The sequence below is a fragment of the Hordeum vulgare genome, chromosome 1H (genome assembly GCF_904849725.1).
Source record: "Hordeum vulgare subsp. vulgare chromosome 1H, MorexV3_pseudomolecules_assembly, whole genome shotgun sequence".
NCBI classification, from domain to species: Eukaryota; Viridiplantae; Streptophyta; class Magnoliopsida; order Poales; family Poaceae; genus Hordeum; species Hordeum vulgare.
Genome location: NC_058518.1, coordinates 201,267,370 through 201,281,405, shown reverse-complemented (window position 1 = coordinate 201,281,405; position 14,036 = coordinate 201,267,370). Strand labels below are relative to the sequence as shown.

Here is a 14,036-nt window from a genome sequence, read left to right as displayed (position 1 = left end):
CTGCATAGACTAGCGCGCCCTCAACGCCCTGACGTCCAAGGACAAGTTCCCCATCCCCGTCGTGGATGAGCTCTTGGACGAGCTACACGGAGCGTGCTTCTTCACCAAGCTCGACCTTCGCTCGGGCTACCATCAGGTGCGCATGCACCCTGACGACATCGAGAAGACGGCGTTCCGCACTCACCATGGCCCCTTCGAGTTCCTGGTGATGCCGTTCGGCCTCTCCAACGCGTCGGCGACCTTCCAGGCCCTGATGAACGACGTGCTCAGCCCATACTTGCGCCGCTTTGTGCTTGTTTTCTTTGATGACATTCTCATCTAAAGTGCATCTTGGGCGGAGCACCTACAACACGTGGCCATCATCTTCAACGAGCTTCGAGCGCATCGTCTTCACCTCAAGCGCTCGAAGTGCTCGTTCGGCACGACCTCCGTCGCGTACCTGGGGCGCGTCATCTCGGCGGACGGGGTAGCGATGGACGTGGACAAGGTCGCCGCCGTCGCCACGTGGCCGATCCCGCGGTCACCGCTGACGGTCCGCGGCTTCTTGGGCCTCGCCGGCTACTACCGGAAGTACATCCGGGACTTCGGCCTCATCGTCGCGCCATTGACGCGTCTCCTTCGACGCGACGCCTTCTCCTGGGACGAGGAGGCGACTACGGCATTCGAGGCTCTCCAGCGGGCGCTCACCATGGGACCCCGTCCTCCTGATGCCGGACTTTGATATGTCGTTCATGGTGGACTGCGACGCCTCTGGCATCGGCTTCGGCGTCGTCCTCCACCAGGGCGAGGGACCGCTTGCCTTCTTCAGCCGCCCCTTCGCCGCTCGCCATCACAAGCTCGCGACCTACGAGCGCGAGCTTATTGGGCTGGTTCAGGCAGTGCGCCACTGGCGGCCTTATCTTTGGGGCCGGTCATTCCGTATGCGCACGGACCACTACAGCCTCAAGTTCTTGCTGGACCAGCACCTCTCCACAGTTCCGCAACACCAGTGGATCAGCAAGCTCTTTGGCTTTGACTTCACCGTTGAGTACCGCCCCGGCCGTCTCAACACGGTCGCCGACGCCTTGTCCCGCCGCGACACTGAGGATGTCGCGGACGACGTCGCCATGGCTGACACTATCATGTGCATTCGCTCCGGGCCATCTTTCGCCTTCATCGACGACATTCGTCGGGCAACTTCGACGGCCGTGGACGCCCAGGGCCTGCGCCAGCGCCTTGACGCCAGCGAGCTGGACGCGCCCTGGCGCTTGGACGAGGGGCTGCTCCTACATGGCCGCCGCATCTTCGTGCCCGACCATGGCGACCTGTGCCACCAGGTCCTGACCTTGGCGCACTCTGCAGGGCACGAGGGCGTGCAGAAGACTCTCCATCGTCTCCGTGCTGATTTTTACATCCCCGATGATGGCGCGATGGTCCGCGACTGGGTGCAGTCGTGCATGACATGCCAGCGGAACAAGACGGAGACACTACGACCCGCGGGTCTACTGCAGCCGCTGGACGTACCCTCCCAGGTGTGGGCGGATATTTCCATGGACTTCATCGAGGGCCTTCCCAAGGTGGGCGGCAAGTCCGTCATCCTCACGGTGGTTGACCGCTTCTCCAAGTACGCGCACTTCATCGCCCTGGGTCATCCATATACAGCCGCCTCCGTGGCGCGGGCCTTCTTCGACGGCATCGTCCGCCTCCACGGTTTTCCGTCGTCCATCGCCAGCGATCGTGATCCCGTGTTCACGGGACATGTCTGGCGGGATCTCTTTCGACTGGCGGGCGTGAAGCTCCGCATGAGCACGGCGTTCCACCCTCAGACAGACGTCCAATCCGAGGTGGTCAACAAGGTGATCGCCATGTACCTGCGCTGTGTTACTGGTGATCGTCCACGAGCTTGGGTGGACTGGTTGGCGTGGGCGGAGTACTGCTACAACACCTCCTATCACTCCGCCCTACGCACCACTCCTTTCGAGGTGGTCTACGGGTGCCCACCTCCGGCGATGCTCCCTTACGAGCCTGGGACGGCTCCGTCCGAGACGGCGGGCGACTTACTCCGCACCCACGACGACATTCTGGCTGAGGCACGCCAGCGTCTTCTCCAAGCACAACAGCTGGCTCGGAAGTACTATGATGCTCATCATCGCGAGTCGGAGTTCGCGGTGGGTGATTGGGTGTGGCTGCGCCTCCTTCACAGGACCACGCAGTCTCTGGACCCGCGCTCCAAGCGCAAATTGGGACCTCGCTACGCCGGTCCCTTTCGTGTGCTGGAGCATGTCGGCACACTCGCATACCGCTTGGAGCTGCCAGTTGGTTCTCGCCTCCACGACGTCTTCCATGTCGGCTTACTGAAGGCCTACCGCGGGGACCCTCCTGCAGCGACGCCGACCCTTCCTCCTACTTCGGATGGCCGCCTCCTTCCAGCTTCCGCACATGTGGCGAAGGTGCTGCAGACGCAGCAGCGTCGCAGCGTCTGGCATGTCTTGGTACAGTGGACCGGCCTGTCAGAGGAGGAAGCGGCTTGGGAGAAGCTCGACGATTTCCGCCAGCAGTTTCCAGATGTTCAGCTCGAGGACGAGCTGTTTGAGAAGGCGGGGAGAGATGTTATGATCGGTACAACGTACCAACGGAGAAGGCCCAATGGGCAGGGTTAATTACGGGCTTAGCCCAAGTTATCTTACCTATCTTAGAGTCCAAATTATATTAGAGTCCAAGTTATATTAGAGTCCAAGTTATCTAGGTTTAGTGGAGGCTGTCCTCCTATATAAACACATGTACCCTTCGATATTAAGCAGACAATAAACAGTATATTCTGTTGTCGTCTCCCTCAGAAGACGAGAGCCCCAAACCCTAGCCGCCTCTCCCTCTCACGCCGCGACGGCGCCCAACCATCGACGCCGACATCCCCAACCTCACAGCCCGCACTTTCACCCGTACAACCTACGTGCGAGACCTGGTAGAACCCTAACCTCTAGTGGCTCCTCGTAGTGCCGGACTGCCCGTGCTCCAAAGCGACTTTTCGTACTTGATAGCCTTTTCGAGCTATTTAAAAGGCAAGGCGAGACCCCAACGCTGAGGCCAGCGAACACATCTTGGGCAGCCTTCCTCTCCGACTCGTCGCAACCGCAAATCGCAAGGACAGCAGGAGCTAACACGACGAGGCCACGCGACCACCACCCACCGGTCTAGCGCCTCCTCATCGTCGCCGTTCCATCCCACCCGTTGCCTTGGCTCCGCCTGAAATCGCCATGGTGAGAAATTAAATTAACCTTTGCTGGTGGGCATGTCCATTTCCTAGTGTGTGTCGGTGACTTGAGTTGCTGAGATCGGTGTGGTTGGTGTAGACGAAGAAGCAGCGCAGGGAGGCTGGCGCCCGGCAGCGGCTGCGGCCGCCGCCGCTGCTGCAGGCGCGCGACGAGCGCTCCGTCTCATGCACCACCTTCAACATTCTCGCGCCGATCTACAAGCGCATGGATTCTGAGGTGAGCTGGATCTTACCCTTTTCCCTCCCCTTGCAATCCACTTGTTTCATCGTGTGTTGGGAGGAGTTGCCGCCGGTATTTTGTTGGATCGGTGAAGTAACTTGTCCGTGGGCTTTGGGCGCAGAATGGCAGGGAGAGCCAGAACAGGGCCAACTGGTTTAGCAGGAATGAGAAAATCATCGACCGCCTCCTCGGGGATCGCTCCTCCATCATCTGCCTCCAGGTGAGGGGAATTGAGGGATTATTCACTTCCATGGGTGTTTGCGCAAGGATGTGATTGATAGGCTGTCTTGGTTTTGTGTCAGGAGGTGTGGTTGGGGAATGATGAGCTAGTAAACATGTACGAGAAGCGACTCGGTGATGCGAATTATAAGCTGTTCAAGCTCGCCCGCACAAATAACCGAGGAGATGGTGAGCTGTCTCCCCCTCTTCCATTTCAGGTAGTATTATGACAAAGTATCTTGTGGTATGGATTAAGTAAGGTGACGTGTGTTTTCCTTTTAGCCACCCCCGTCCATTTTGCCTGCTCCATCCAATTGGTAGTTTGTTCTGAGATTGCTATAAATATCTGAAAACTTGAATATTTAATGGCACAGAAAATGCAGAACATGGACTAAAAAGGTAAAAGATGTGTGTGATTATTGGGACTCCAACATTGTTATTCAGCCTGCTCTTTTCAGTTCACGTGATCGTAATTCAAATTGTTTCCATGTTGATGTTGTAATTTCTTGTGTTAAATTCCTCTGATGATTATCCTTACATTGTGATTTGTTTATCTGTTTACTATTTGAAAGAATATGTAATATTACTTGTAAGCTGTTATGTTCAATGCCTTCGATACTGATATATGCAATATCTGTCAGTAGCCATGATTGGTTGTTTTGTTCTGGAATTATTTTGGAGAAGGCACATTCAACTTTTTAATTATAACCTTGTTACAGAATGCTACTGGGACTAGTCTGCAAATTTTCACTCAAATTGTATCTTCCCCACCCAGGTCTTCTGACTGCTGTACATATGAATTACTTCTGTGTCTTGAACCACCGGGAGCTTCTGTTTAATGATTTTGGAGATCGAGTTGCTCAGCTATTGCATGTTGAGTCAGTCATACCTTTCTTGCAAAATCGAAGCAGCAGCTATGTCCAGCAGCAGAGCCTCATCGTGAACACTCATTTGGTGTTTCCCCATGATCACAGCCTTTCAATAGTTCGACTGAAGCAGGTATGATTAGTATGCTGTTGTACACTTAATCATTCAGCCTGCTAATATTTCAGCATGGTATTTAATAATTGACTGCCGTGTCCATGGTAGGTATATAAGATCCTTCAGTATGTAGAAGCTTACCAGGAAGAGCATAAACTTGGTCCAATGCCTATCATCTTATGTGGGTGAGTATGCAGTAAGCATGCTATCTTTTATGTTCTTGTACGAATATTACAGTGAAATTTATATTAACATATGATCAGGGCATTCATATTATAGTGATTGGAATGGAAGTAAGCGCGGCCAAGTTTACAAATTTCTTCGTTCACAAGGATTTGTTTCATCATATGACACTGCTCATCAGTACAGTGACAGCGAAGAAGATGCACACAAGGTAACATGACAATTCTGTTTTACTACTAATGCTTGATAGCCCAGCAACACTTTATGTGTATGTATGATTGCATTGTATTCTAATTTTTCTCCACCTTCACCTCTTCTTGAGTATAGTGGGTGAGTCATCGGAATCATAGAGGGAACATCTGTGGAGTTGATTTTATATGGCTTCTGAATCCAGATAAGTGCAGGAAACCCCTGAAAACTAGCTGGAATGAAGCTGTCTTTGGTATTATCAAGGTACGCAAACATGATCAACACTGTGTCATTAATTAAAAAAGAGGCATACTATCGCTAATATCAAGTAGTAGTTGGCCTTGAAGAACAAGTTAACCTGTTAAGAATACATAATTCCTTGGTCTCTTAAGTATGAAAGTCTAAACTGTTCTCTTTTCAGTATCTTCTTCTCCAAGTTGCATCCCTTCCGGAGGAGAATGCATTTGCACTCCTCAAAGCTGACAGTTCAGATGATTGTATCACATACTCAAGCTTCTGCCAGGCACTTTGTCAGGTATTAAGGATACTCTGTGTGTGCTATGTAGAGAACACTTATTTTAGATAATACTTTTGCTGATGCTACAATAAATACAGTTAGGAATGGTCCACCCTGATCGTGTAAATTCTAAAGAAATGGAAGATCTATGGAGTGAAGTTGACCATGATGGGAATGGTGCTGTTGACTACAAAGAATTTCAGGTAATTACTCTTGTGTGTCTTTTCTTTTTGGGTGGGTGGGTGATGGTGGGGTGGTGGGGGGGATTCATGTCACACGGAAAGATCATCTTGGTTTAAAAAATTGAATAAATAATGAGGTCAACAAGATTTAGAATGTACATAGTATTAATGACCAATTGATAACTCCCAGCAGCACATGCCATGTGATTAAAATTTGGTTCAACAGAAATTTGAAGTTCTATAAGGTCAGATCGGCCTTGGAAACTTATGGCTAGAGCATGTTCTCGGTGAGAACGCATCTCTAGTGCCCAGGATGGATCTGAAATTTAATTGCAGATGACTGCAAATTGCCTGAAATTTCTTACAGAATTGGGAATACTTAGTATCGGCTTTGCTTGGGCATTTTTTTGTACAGTCAGTATGCTTTTTATCAGTTACGTCAGGGTAAAATTGCAATGACAAATAAACTGAAATCGTTGTGATTTAAGTTCATGGCCACCTCAAACCTAAACACCAAATGGCCAAGGTTGTCCTATCTCTAATGTTTAAAAATATTGCCCTACAGTGGAATTCTTCCACTCAGAATCTCCAGTTAATATTGTTTCTTAAACACCTGAAGCGGTGTATCTGGAGCCCAAAATGCTACAACCAAGAGGAGGATGATACTGAAATCGAGGTCGCTGAAGAAAGCATTGTCACATTTGAGCCGAGCGACGAAACCTTTGGCTTTACCGTGAAGGAAGCTGTTCTGTTCCCCCCAGAAGTTGAGAAGGGCATGTGGCCTGAGAACTACAGCCTCTCAGATCACGCGCCCCTTACTGTGGTGTTCTCCCCTGTAAGAATGCCTTGCTCTCCACGAACTCCTCGGCACCCGTAGCTATCAAACGCCAGTACAGATGCAAAGGTTGTACAGTTGTAGGTATACGGTGAGATATACACCAGAGAAGTTTTATTTTAGGTACCGGAAATAGTAAGAACAGGCGACAGACATGATGTCTATGCAAACAGTTTGTATCCAAACCTGTCTCCTCATGTTCATAAATGTAAATTTTGCTCTCTTTTCTTGGTGTAAGATAAACTGAATGGTGAGGGCTGCGTGCAGAAATTTTGGGATAATTGCTGATTAAGGTCGAATTAGCTCATTCTGTTGTTTTCTTGAGTCAAATCATGACATGGGTTCCCGCCAAGATTGATATTTTATATATGTTTTTTCTTGGCTCTATCATGTTCTAAACAATTTTTAGATTGGTTGTACCACATGCAACCCCCGGAGAAACTGGGAAGCAATGCCAGCGTTGTTTTAGGATAATTGCTGATTAAGGGCGAATTAGCTCATTCTGTTGTTTTGGGATTACCCTTTTTTTTTCTCGTTGAAGCATTAGCACATGATGTTGATAACTTAAAAAAATACATCCAATCTATTCATAATCATTCATGGCACTACCGAGAACATCAGAGCTAATCAAAATTATAACCATATCTTTGGACCAGTTGGTGGAGCCAAGATTGGCTGACGTCCCAGGCGAGAAACTAAGGGCTAGAAACCACCTAATTTTTTTTTTCTAGTTTCAAGGCACACAAAAATCAACCTATATTGCATAACTGATAATAAACTAGGTATAATATTCAATGACAACATTTGTTCCATGATGATCAAATAATAAAGTAAGACAAATGAAAAGACAATATGTAAGTATATATAGATGATACAAGAGATATATGGCCGCATGCATCTTCCAGATTCAAACAAACAAGAGATTGATACCAAATCAAAGTATTGATTGATCCGAGCCTCCCATCACTACATCTTCAATAGCAGAAGAAGCTAAACCTTCAATGATAAATTTTGTAATGCAAATCAGTGCATAATATAGCAAGTATAACTAGTTAATAAGAGATCCAAATTGTGAAACTTAAGTCTACGACGAGGCAAAACGCCTTTTCGTGTGTGATAACCTTGAAATCGTTTGATGATCTTTGATTCTTCAACACTAATAAATATATCTCGCTCGATGTAACACACCATTCTATGATTCATCCAGTCATCACCCATTTTGTTTCTCAACCCAGTCTTGATAATGCTATTGCCGAGAATGCCCTTTCCACTGTTGCCGTTGCAACACGTAAAGTCAATGCCAACTCAACAAGACGGTAAACAAAGGGAAAAATTGTGTGCATATTAGTTATAACCATATTCATGGCAAGATGATCAAGGTCATTGCAATTCATCAAGTGTGTATCAGCTCTTGCTTCCCGAATGAATGAGTCTAGTTGGTTACTAAGAACAAAAGTAACTTCATATGTAGAGAAGTCAGCAGCATACATATTAGCAAGATCAACTAGCTTGTCTTTATTATAATTGGCAAATGAATTCTTGGGATCAAGACAAGCAATGCATCTCAACAATTGGGTAGACCTTTCAACAAAGCGGTTGTTTAACTCCACAATAAGTTGATCATGCAACACATTGATATTTCGTTTTTGAAATGATGGTTGTAACTTACCAATTGCCCACCCCAAGTCCTTGAACGCCCATTATCAATTTCTTGTATCTTCCATATTTGGCACTACAATGTTGTATTTGACACAAAAGTGGTTACCTCTTCAAAGAGCTCATCCCAACCATTCTGCCTAATCTCTTGAATATCCTCCAATGTGGTTTTAATCAAACCCACAACACATACAATATGTTGATTTTTCATTTGCAAGCATTGTGACAGATTGTTAGTCTTGCCCAATAATCTAATCATAAGATACAATATGAGAACAAATTCAAAAGACTCCATATGCTTTATCAACCGCAACTGTGGTTCTTTGGGCAACATTATCTACATCATTGTGTATGTTTTCTAATACCTTTAGAACTGGTTTCCACATCTCAACAAGATGACACAAGGTTTTATGATGTGATCCCCATCGTGTATCACCAGGTCTTGCAAGGTTAGTAATTGGTTTTTCCCTCTTCCCTCAAGAAGTTCCCCAACCTCTATTTGGCGTACTATTTCATCATGTTGCTCTTGGGCTAACTAACCATGTCTTTTATAAGAAGCATTAACAATGTTAACGACCATGCTTGTGTATTCAAAAAAATTCCTTACTGATTAACAACATTTGGCAACAACAACAACCACTAATTGTAACTGATGGGCAAAACAATGTATATAATGAGTATAAGGATTCCATGGAATTCCCCTCTCATGTTTGAAGCTCCATCATAACACCGCCCTCTCAAATTAGACATAGATAAGCCTAGAGTAGCAAACGTACCATCCAAAGCTCCCTTCAATGAAGTTGTTCTCGTGTCAAGAACATGCTCAACTGCCATGAATCTCTCAATCACCTCCCCTCGTTTGCCGGGATACCTACATAAGACAAAGGAGCATGATTAATATATAAAAACTTTGAGAAAATACACCTACAAGGCTACAATACGACCAAAGGTACCTACTGACCTCAAACACACAACCATTTGTTCCTTCATAGATGCATCTCTAGACTCATCAACAAGTAATGCAAATTTACTATCTCCAATCTCCTGAAGAATGACTTGGGTGGTCTCTTCTGAACAAGCATAAATCCAATTGTATCTCATGTAAAGTCAGTTTATGGTTATCTCCTGCATCCCAAACAAATTTTCCACCTTTGGGTTTTTCTTGATGAACAAGTCCAACAACTCTTTAAAGTTTCCCTTATTCATTGAGCTAGTAGACTCATCATGTCCACAAAAAGCAAGAGCTTATAGTAGCAAAAATTTGACAATACCCATTACAATCAAGAGACGGGCTTTCTATTCTTCTTCTTTCTTATTAGAACACCTATCAAACACATGTGGTAGATTTTGTCTTTGATTTTTGAAATCCTCATAATGTTGTCTAGATTTATTATGAGCACTATCATGCTTGCCAACATGCCGATTTAAAACTTTAGGCCCATCCTTCCAAGATTTAAATCCATTTTTCGTGAATGCTTCAATACCATAGCTTTCAGCTGTTGGTTGCTTAAAAAAAACTATAAAAGCAAAATGCTGCTTTTTTTTCAATGCTATATTCCAACCAGCTGCGATGATCATTGAACCAATAACCATGAAAACTTCTACCATTTACTCGTTCATATAAATTGATTAGTTGGTTGGCATGGACCCATGCTAATGTACTCCCTTCTAGCAAGATCTCGAATGTGTGCATCCAAATCCTCAATGGGTATTCTCTTACCAGGGTCTGCTTCAATATCACAAGGCTTGAGTTGAGCTGTAACACGAGGGATATTATCATTTGTTTGAGTTGAAGGACCTGTATCCGCGGTTCCCGTGGTTCGAACTTAAAAAAAGAATTCAATGTCTTGTTTCTTTTACTCATCTTGCTTCGTGTAAGGTTGTAACATTATATAAAAACAAAAAACTAATTGTCAATATTTGTTTCCGTGGCATCTAACAACAAAGGCTGGCTTTTGAAAGAGCTAGGATACCTTTCCTCTTCAAGTCTTGCTGGCTTCTAGGAAGGGCCACCTCGCCGGAGTTCGCTGAGGTCGTTGCCTTGCGAACAGAGCAGCAGCGGGGCAAAGGAGGAGGGGTGCTGGCCGCTGGGCGCAGGCACGTGCGCTAGGCGGACAGGGAGCAGGTGCGACGGTGGGGGGCGCGGGGTAGGAAAGGGGAGGGGCAGACAACGGGCGGCATGCAGGGGTGCTGGCACATACCCGTAGTTGGGGGAAGAGGCGGTTGGCAGTCGGCGGGCAGGGACTCGGGCACGGCGGTGGGCGGTGCGAGACAACAAAGGGGGAGGGACGCTGGCCTGGGCACAGTCGGGGGAACCAGGGAAGCGACGGCGGGCAGGGACACGGCCGACAGACAGGAACGCGGGCTAGGGTTTCTCAGTCGCGGTTGTAGGGAGGGACGCTGGAGTCGGGAGCAGCCGAGTAGGGAAAGAAATTGGCCTGGGCGACTGGGCATGGGCTGCCTTGGCTTAGATGTGGGTTGTGCCCCAGGCCAAACGGATTTTTATGTATATGGCCCAAGAAATTTTTCCACGCCCCAGGCAATGGCCTGGGCTGCCTCGGCCCAGCTCCGTCCATATTTTGGACGACTTAGCAACGGCTACAAGCACTAGAGTGAGCCAAACACGTGTCGTTATGATCACCCCCTTCCCCTCATTGGAGTTCCACAAACCTGTTTTGTAGTAGATACTCAAAACCGTTTTTATATTATGGGACAAAGAGAGTAGTTGAAAAGTCATGATAAGGCTCCATGCACCTCATAGGGCTTACTAAAAAAAGGTCCCATACACATAAAAAAGCAACCATTACCAATGAAGAGTTGTACATCAAAAGAATCAAACTTTTAAACCCACAAACACAGACAAACAAAACTTGAATTCAAACAGACCCATCGAAGATAAACACCAACTAAATTATGTGAGATCTAGCCGAAAAACACCTCGAGGCGCCCTTGATATACCATACTTCATTAATTTGCACTGGTCACTCATTTTTTCCGATAATGCAAATATATTTCTATACTGAATTGTTGTTGTCATGTTGTTGGCTCGAGAATAATAAAATAAATTAAAAATTTGATACTATTTTCAAGTGAGAAATGGGCAGAACAGGTACAGTTTAACCGTTCACGTGTAAAGTATATTTGCACCGAGTAAATAAGTGTAACTTTTCCGAGAAAAAATAAGTACAAATAGATATGTAGTGTTGATTGTTGTAGTGATGATGCAAAAGTTGTTGTGGCCGAGAAGACACATGGGAGCGTGGTCTTCGTTGATAGTGCACTAGAGGTTGGGGCGCTGTTTTTGTGCCTCTAGAGACGGTCTTGCGTACTAAAATCTTGTCTACGTTCATTAGGGAAGTTGGTTGGGTCCCTGATCACACCTAGTTATGCACATTGGCTTGTATGTCTGTTGACAAATTCAGAACTAAAACTTATGCAAGACACTTTTTTAAATATTCCTTACATGATATGGAATTATTCATATAAAGGATATTGGAGTACCCGCGTCGTGCTGTTGAACATACGTTATCCTCTGTATATGTATAAAACTAGGGTTTTGTATTTATACCGTCGTACCTCCTCTCTTTCCTCTGTATATTTATTTATTTTGAGAGTCAAGTAGAGGCTGGTCCACTCTGTACCTATATATGTGCATCATGCACACGATCAATGAATTATCGGTGCATGCAATCCTTTCCTTTCATCTAACATGGTATGAGTTTAACATGTTGATCCTCTCCTCGCTTCCGCCTAAGCCACCGCCGCACCCTACACCGCCTGTCGTGGTTTTGTCACGACAGATGTCCTAGTGAAAGGACTTAATGATGAAGCCATCGCACCTTGGTGGCGACTCAAAGGGGTTGAACAGGAGCGGGACTCAGATTTACCCAGGTTCGGCCCCTCGTGAGGAGGTAAAAGCCTACGTCCTGCTTTGTGTTGTATTGATGATGTTTCGATTACAAGGAGGGCGTATCTCGCCTGACCTAGCTCTCGATGATTTCTAATCTGTCCTCTCCTTCCCAGGGACTCGCCTTTATATACAGGTCGAGACCCGAGGGTTTACAAGAGTCCATGCCTTAATACAAACCATGATTCTTTCAATCTCTAAGTCACCGTGTGTCGTGGGTATAAGTCTGACAGTAGATGTGTAGGGTACGAAAGGATGGGTAGAGCCTTAGCTACGGCGAGGTTGTATGAGTTCAGGCCCCTCTACGGTGGAGGTAAAAGCCCTACGTCTCAGTGCTCTTGGGAGCTTAATGTCGAGTGAAATATGGAGTACAGTGAAATGCTAACCCCTACACCAGTGGGAAAGGACGGCTTATATAGAGTGCGCTGCCCTTCACAACGGTCCGGTGCACAGGGGTGGAGTAGTGGCGAATAAATGCCTACGTTACAGGTAACGTATGCCTTAAATGCTAATAATCGTGCATGAAAACGTATGACCGTTGCCCTCCAAGGAGGTTACGATATACAGAGTGGAATCCAGTCGGTAAGTCTAATACGCTCCGAATGCTTGTCCCCGACTGGATGATGGGGGAATCGTCACCGACTGGATGATGGGAAGTCCTTAATTCAGTCGGAACTGACTAAGGGCCTTGTCCCTTATGAAGGGTAGTCTTTGGATAGGACCTATAAGGCAGGCCTATGACCCTACCCTGGGACTATAACCCCATCACTAGTCCCCGAATGGATCGGGGTTGGAACGACGAAGTGATGCCTGGAGTACGGATCCGACTGGTATGGATGCGACTTTGGCGTTGTTTGCCTCGATCCATTTTATCCTCTTGACCAGTGATCCGAGTGGATATATCCGTGAAATGAACCGTCAGAGACCGAGTGCTTCCGCGGAATCTTTCGACGTGACCGGTCAACTCACAGCGGCGGATTTTCCGGGATCCTCAAATTTCGGTTGCCGCGCGCTCAGCGGGGATGTCGACATCGTCATCGAGTAGTTTCTGCCGCCTCGATTACCGTGCCTTTATCTTCTCCACTAATATCGCAGCAGCCGGTCGGGGGATAAGATTTCGGGGCCACCTGTTAGTGACTCAGTCGGAACCTTATTTAAACCTCCCCAGCGGGGGTTTCTCGTTGCGCTCCCCTGATTACTCACACTCGCCCAGCTCCTCCCATAGCTTCCTCCGCGCTCCAAGCTTTCTCCTTCCTCTCCTCCCCTGCAGATCCGCTGCCTCCACCATGACGAAGGGGCAGACGAGCAAGCTCGAGTCGCAGAGGAAGAAGAAGAAGAAGGCGGCCCCTGCTCAGCGGCGACAGCGGGCACTGCCGGCGGGTTGGATCCAGGGGGATTTCCTCACCTCCACGGTGACGACGGACGACCTGCTGGAGCTGGTGGAGCAAGGCATGATTGCCAACAAGTCGTGGAGGCTGCCGGCGGAGGGCGAGACGGAGCCGGCGCCGCAGGAGGGAGAGCGCGTCTTGCTGCTCAGTCATGTGTACCGGGGCTTCTCTCTGCCTCCTCATCCCTTCTTCAGAGGTATCATGAACCACTTCGGGGCGCAGCTCCATCATTTTCCTCCCAACGCGATAGCTCATCTTTCTGCATTCGTCGTGCTTTGCGAGTGCTTTATCGGTTGTCCTCCCCATTGGGGGCTCTTTAAGTACATCTTCTCCGCTAGATCCCAGACTGTCAAAAAACTTAGCCAGTCGGACGACAAAACTCATATCCTCCAGCTCTACGGGGGCTTAGGCTTCCAGAAGAAAATCAAAAGTAGCTACCCCGCTCTTCAGTTGTCCGAGTCCGTTAGGAACTGGCAGTCGACTTGGTTCTATTGCCAGGACGTCGCTTG

The 14,036-nt window shown here is 47.4% G+C and overlaps 1 protein-coding gene across 1 annotated transcript; it reads left to right on the top strand.

Annotated features, from left to right (window-relative positions):
* The first annotated feature begins 3,051 nt into the window (after positions 1–3,051).
* LOC123428710 (uncharacterized calcium-binding protein At1g02270) lies at positions 3,052–6,883 on the top strand. The gene is made up of 11 exons (XM_045112889.1): positions 3,052–3,236; positions 3,330–3,467; positions 3,592–3,690; positions 3,773–3,878; positions 4,465–4,688; positions 4,779–4,855; positions 4,950–5,064; positions 5,181–5,306; positions 5,464–5,577; positions 5,658–5,762; positions 6,361–6,883. Exons 1-11 carry the CDS (start codon positions 3,234–3,236, stop codon positions 6,616–6,618), a joined length of 1,365 nt encoding a protein of 454 aa, XP_044968824.1. The 5' UTR covers positions 3,052–3,233; the 3' UTR covers positions 6,619–6,883.
* Positions 6,884–14,036: the final 7,153 nt, after the last annotated feature.

Excerpts from the sequence above, each read along its gene's own strand:
- LOC123428710 (XM_045112889.1), top strand. Across the intron at positions 5,578-5,657 it reads TCTGCCAGGCACTTTGTCAG|TTAGGAATGGTCCACCCTGA; the intron begins GTATTAAGGATA and ends CAATAAATACAG. Across the intron at positions 5,763-6,360 it reads TTGACTACAAAGAATTTCAG|CGGTGTATCTGGAGCCCAAA; the intron begins GTAATTACTCTT and ends AAACACCTGAAG.